The sequence below is a fragment of the Corapipo altera genome, unplaced genomic scaffold, assembly GCF_003945725.1.
Source record: "Corapipo altera isolate COAL_440 unplaced genomic scaffold, ASM394572v1 294, whole genome shotgun sequence".
Lineage (NCBI taxonomy): Eukaryota > Metazoa > Chordata > Aves > Passeriformes > Pipridae > Corapipo > Corapipo altera.
This window is the reverse complement of record NW_020885722.1, coordinates 4,739-10,113: the sequence shown is the minus strand read 5'-3', so window position 1 is coordinate 10,113 and position 5,375 is coordinate 4,739. Positions and strand designations below refer to the sequence as shown.

Below are 5,375 nucleotides of genomic sequence, written 5' to 3'. Positions count from 1 at the left end.
CCCCCTGAGCCTCTCTGCTCATGGTGGGGGTGCGGCCAGAGAGGCACCAGGTGTGCAGGGGCTGGAGAAGGAGGGGAGAGGGACACGGGAATGCAGGTACGGAGATGGGAACACACACGTGGAGATGGGAACACACACGTGGAGATGGGAACACACCCATGGAGATGGGAACACACATGTGGAGATGGGAACACACACGTGGAGATGGGAACACACAAAGATCAAGCAGAGTAGCTTTGCTGAAGGGATTTATTGATCATTCAGGGGAAATGCCCCTGGGCTCTGAGGAAAATCAGTGGGTCCTCCAGGGATGATCATCTCTTCATGGCACTGGAGTGGGACAGGGCACGGGTGTCACCACCAGTCCTGAAAGACAGAGCCCAAAATGTCACCCCCAAAGTCCACTGCAACACAAGAGGGGCCTTGTCCTGACCCCTCTCCCTGCAGGCACTGCTCACCTCAAACATCCAGGGATGCAGCCACATCTCACCAACAGGACCCACCACCTTCTCCACCACAGGGGAGTGGGGACAAAGGCATGTTTAGAGACACACTGGGTGCAGTGGGATGTATTGGGAGCCTGGGGGAAGAAATGGGATCCTTGGGGAAGGTGCACTGGGGTATACTGGGGCAGACTGGGATGGCCGGGAGTGTCATGGCCATGTGAGGGGAGGACCTGACTCAGGCAGAACTCCTGGTACCCACCTGAGCCATCTTCAGGATCCCAACGTCCACTAAATGCAGCTGGAGAGAGACCAGGAGCCCTGGCTGGTCACTGGGATGTCCCCGGTGCCAGCGAGGGATGGGGGGACCAAAGTGTCCCCCAGTTCCCAGACTGGATGCCCTCCAGTCCCCCCGGCCCACTCACCTCCCGCAGATCATTTTGGGTTCCTGTCAAGAGTGCCTGGGGAAGGAGAGCAAAGGGTTGCTCAGGATTGGCCCCTGTGGGGCTGGGGGAGGGACACGGGTGTCCCCAGCCCCCCCAGCCCAGGGCTGCCCCCATCTGAGGGGGAAAATCCCTTCTGCTCCCTCCGCTCCCACTCCACCCAGTTTCACCTCCAACCCCTGTTCCTGCAGGGCCCAGGGTGGGGATGGAGACAAGGAGAGCCAGGGGAATTCAGGGCCTGCAGGGATGGTGGGGGGAGGTTGGAGGGACCCAAAGATGCTGAACTGGGGGAAACTGGGGAACCCAGGGGACTGGGATTGGGGTGTTGAAGGGGCCCTGTGTGGGATGCAGGGGAGGGGAAAGGAATTCAAGTATAGGGACATGGGGACTGCAAGGGAGAGGCTTGGTGGGGACAGGAGGAGGAGGATGGAGGAGGACAAAAACGAGGGGACTGGGAGATGGTTGGGAGTGGAGAGGGAGGCAAGGAATGGTCTTGGGAGGTACCAGGGCAGTGGCCTGGGTGAAAGGCAAAGGTCTGAGGGGAAAGACGGAAAGAAAAGCTTTGGGAATGATCAGTGGGAGGATGTTTGGGGACCCTGGGTAGGACACAGAGCAGATGCTGGGGAGGAGATGCCCGAGGGGACCAAAAAGGATGGGATGGGAGGCCCAAGAGGTGGGATTTGGGAGCACCATTGAAAGAAACAGGTGGGGGCCCTCCCAGCAATTGACAGTGGACCTCCCTTGTCAGGGATTGCTGAATGGCTTCCTGCTGTTGTATCTTTCATTTCTGATAAAACATCACCCAAATAGTTTTCAAACAGTGCCTGCCAATGGAGTTTGAAGGCACTCGTTCCATCAAAGCCATATCTGTAATTCAGAGGCATAAATAGAGAATGTAGATTTGTCTCTTAAGGTGCTGTCTCATTTCTACTAGAGGTCAATTAGTATCATGTAAAACATGATCATTAAAACTAAAACCTCTTACACTTCTATTTCCCTTTGAAAAATAATTCTGGTGGTAAAACACTCACTTCTGTTTGATTTTTTAAAATCAAAATAAATGTGTGTACCTGTGGACACGGACAGGGCTCCCTCACAGAGAGGCCTATGAAGTATGGGCTGGATGAGCAGACAGCAGGCTGGTGGAAATCTTCTGGCCAGGGTGGTGATCAGGAGTGCAACATCCAGCTGGAGGCCAGTGATTAGCAATTCCTGGTGAACATCTTCACTGATGATCTGGATGATGGGATATAGTGCTCAAGTTTAATGGAGCTGATGCGTTTACATTCTGACTGCAAGGAACATGTTTTCACATCTGAAGCAGGGGATGGGAAACCAGAGACTCACTGTGAACACCAAATGATTTCCAGAGCCTTTCCAGAGCCTTTCATTCAAATCCGGGAATTTTGGATTAAAAATCCCAATGCTCCTCCATTACTCTGGAAAGGGGATCCTGGTCTGTCAGGAGTGAGGACATTGCTGAATATGAAAGCTGGAGAAGACAACAAGAAATGTGTGACCCTCCAGAGGATGAAAGCCCTGGACGAAGTTGTCAGAAAGTTCAGACCCAATGCCTTTCGAGTTTTAAGGTTGTGTCTTAACATTTATTGTGGTTTTTCCCTTGTTTGTCCCCTGAAATTGTTTGATGAAACATCCCCTTGATGTCTGTATCCTTAGACCCCGTTCCCTGATTGGCCAAAGTTGGCTGCATTGCAGTATTTCCTTTTTTGGCCACCCTTTCCTAAAATGGATAAACCCCACCCCCTTTTTCCCTTATCTAGTTACACTTTGCATGCTGGGGTCCCATCTGGGGTGCCAAGAAGAGCTGTGCTTTGGTACCAGTTACCTCTGAAGCTGCTCGTATGCCTTCATAGGCTGCTAAGATTTCCTTCTCCACAGGGGTGGAATTGGCCTCAGCACCTCTGTAGCTTCGGCTCCACAAACCCAGTGGTCGCCCTCACGTCTCACCAGGCACCTTTTGCCAGAGGCTCCAGGAGGGACCTTTATCTCCAGCTGCAGAGTAGAGGACATTCTTTACATCTGGTCCCGTCCTGACTGGTCCAAGAGCCACGGCATGTGCAATCTCTTGCTTGATCTGCCTGAAAGATTGTTTTTGTTCAGGACCCCGCTGGAAATTGTTCTTTTTACGGGTCACAAAGTACAGAGGGCTCACAGTCTGGCTGTACTCTGGGATGTGCATCCTCCAGAAGCCAATGGTTCCCAGAAAAGCTTGGGTTTCTTTCTTGTTTGTGGGTGGAGCCATTGCTACAATCTTGTTGATGACGTCTGTTGGTATCTGGCGTCGTCCATTTGCCATTTCACCCCTAGGAACTGGATCTCTCGGGCAGGTCCCTTGACCTTACTCTTCTTGATGGCAAAACCAGCCTCGAGGAGAATCTGGATGATCTTCTGTCCTTTCTCAAAAACTTCTCCTGCTGTGTCCCCCCACACAATGACGTCATCGATGTACTTGATGTGTTCTGGAGCCTCAGCCTTCTCTAGTGTGGCCTGAATCAGTCCATGGCAGATGGTTGGACTGTGCTTCCACCCTGGGGCAGTCGATTCCAGGTGTACTGAACGCCCTTCCAGGTGAAAGCAAACTGTGGCCTGCACTCTGCCGCTGAGGGAATGGAGAAAAACGCGTTGGCAATGTCCATGGTGACGTACCACTTTGCTGGTTTGGACTCCAGCTCGTCCTGGAGCTCCAACATGTCTGGCACAGCGGCACTCAACGGCGGCGTGACTTCAATTAAGCCACGACAGCCCACAGTCAGTCTCCATTCTCCATCAGACTTACAGCCAGATGGGGCTGTTGAAGGGTGAGTGTGTTCTGCTGACCACCCCTTGGCTCTCCAACTTCCGGATCATCCTATGGATGGGGGTCACAGCATCTCGGTTCGTCCGATCCTGTTGCCTGTGTACAGTTGTCGTGGCTGTTGGCACTTCTTGTTCCCAAAGCTCCAGCGATTCCTTTCGTACAACAAGGGCACCAATGCAGCACCACCTCTCCAATTTTAAGTAGCATTTTCGCTGCCTTCACCACTAGGATCATTGTCGCTGAACAATGTAGGGATGGGTTAGAGCTGATCTTAGGAGTCTTTGCTACCAAACCTTGAAGGCCACCATTAAGGAAACTGGCTCAGAGGCCGTGGATGTCGAAATCAAGGAAAGGAAGCAATTCGTTCCATCCATCTGAACGGTCCCTTACACGATGTCCTAGGACAGGCACAAAAACAGCAAGAATCAGGAAAAAATTCAGTAAAAAGGTCATTGTTATTATTTTTCTTTCTTCTTGTTCCTAAACAAAGCTATGTTTAGGTAAACACAATTGTTCTTGGCAGCTCTCCCGGTAGTGTCCCAAAACAATGGGGGATGTTTACAAAACAAACCTGCTCTTGGCAGCTTTCCCAGACAATGTTCCCACAACAAAACCAAAGGAACCAAAACAATCCCACTTCTGACACCAAAACAATCTGTAGCCAGTTGGAGTTGGCTTCCTGCCAAACCCCACAGACTACAGAAGATTACTAGGTGTAAATTTAGGGTAGAACTGAGGTGGGAGGTTCCTGTGCCACAGTGTTCTTTCCCACAGTTTCTCTTGTCAAAGAATGGAGTTCCACAGCTCATTGCCTCCATTTCAATCTTTTTGGGCCTTTGACCACTCTGGCAAATCTGGACAAACCTGATGAGCAGAAGTCTTGGGCTTTACCACAGGTGTCTGGGGGGTGTTCTGAGACCCAAACTTCTGCTCAGTCCCAAACTGATGCCAAGATGTCCCAGGCCAGGTGAATCCAGAAGTGGACTTGCAGCCAGAAGTCCGCTGACAGCGCTGCTTGGGACTGCAGATTTGCTTCTGTGGCGCTCCAAGAAGAGCTTGGTGTTGGCCTCTGCAAGTCTCTCATTAGCTCTGAAACATTCACAAGCACACACAGAGTCATCTTTGGCAGGAAGGCTTTTGCAAAGTTACCCTCCACAGCCTTGGCTACTACTCGACTTCTAAAAGCCAAGGGCATGAAGAGCATCCAAAACCAGCACATCCTTTGATCTGAGCTTGTTCACAGGGCCTATTCCTAAGAAATCACACCAAGTGCAAGGAACAGTAAGTGTCATCCCCAAAAGAACTCTGGCCTACCCTGGCCTTCTCAAGGAAAGCTCAACCCTCAGACCCGCTGCCAGAACAGAAGCTAAGAAAGAGCTGCCTCATTTTGGATTCACAGAGTCCAACTCTCTTCTCTGAGAGGCCTCTCCTTATTCAAACAGGAAAGGGCACAAGATTCATCTTTTCTGTCACACAGAGGATGAGGAGAGTAGAGACTGGCAAAAAGACTGCCTGCTAAAACTACCTCAACTTGAAAAGACACCAATAATGCCAGAGTGGTGCTGCTGTGGGGTTACTGCTGGAACTCTAAAGAGAAAGGAAGACAGGTCTGAGGAAGGGAAGGGTCTGAAGGAACTTTCCCCACAAAGATGCCACGTTCTGCTTTCCCAT

General features: G+C 51.3%; 1 protein-coding gene and 2 long non-coding RNA genes across 3 annotated transcripts in view; all 3 read right to left on the bottom strand.

The window, feature by feature from the left end:
• Positions 1-302: 302 nt before the first annotated feature.
• LOC113940757 lies at positions 303-901 on the bottom strand. Its single transcript, XR_003525533.1, has 3 exons — positions 706-901; positions 459-580; positions 303-366 (listed from the first exon to the last, which is right to left on the bottom strand). It is a non-coding gene; the product is annotated as an uncharacterized LOC113940757 (long non-coding RNA).
• A 775-nt stretch (positions 902-1,676) lies between these two features.
• On the bottom strand, positions 1,677-3,042 carry LOC113940756. Its single transcript, XR_003525532.1, has 4 exons — positions 2,733-3,042; positions 2,234-2,378; positions 1,872-2,122; positions 1,677-1,753 (listed from the first exon to the last, which is right to left on the bottom strand). It is a non-coding gene; the product is annotated as an uncharacterized LOC113940756 (long non-coding RNA).
• A 1,048-nt stretch (positions 3,043-4,090) lies between these two features.
• The window catches only part of LOC113940755 (ankyrin repeat domain-containing protein 26-like), a 6,009-nt gene continuing 4,724 nt past the window's right edge, over positions 4,091-5,375 (bottom strand). Inside the window, exons 5-6 of the mRNA XM_027631900.1 lie at positions 4,694-4,793; positions 4,091-4,102 (exon numbers count right to left, since the gene is read on the bottom strand). Of these exons, the coding sequence (XP_027487701.1) occupies positions 4,091-4,102; positions 4,694-4,793 (112 nt within the window). The remainder of the gene's footprint in view (positions 4,103-4,693; positions 4,794-5,375) is intronic.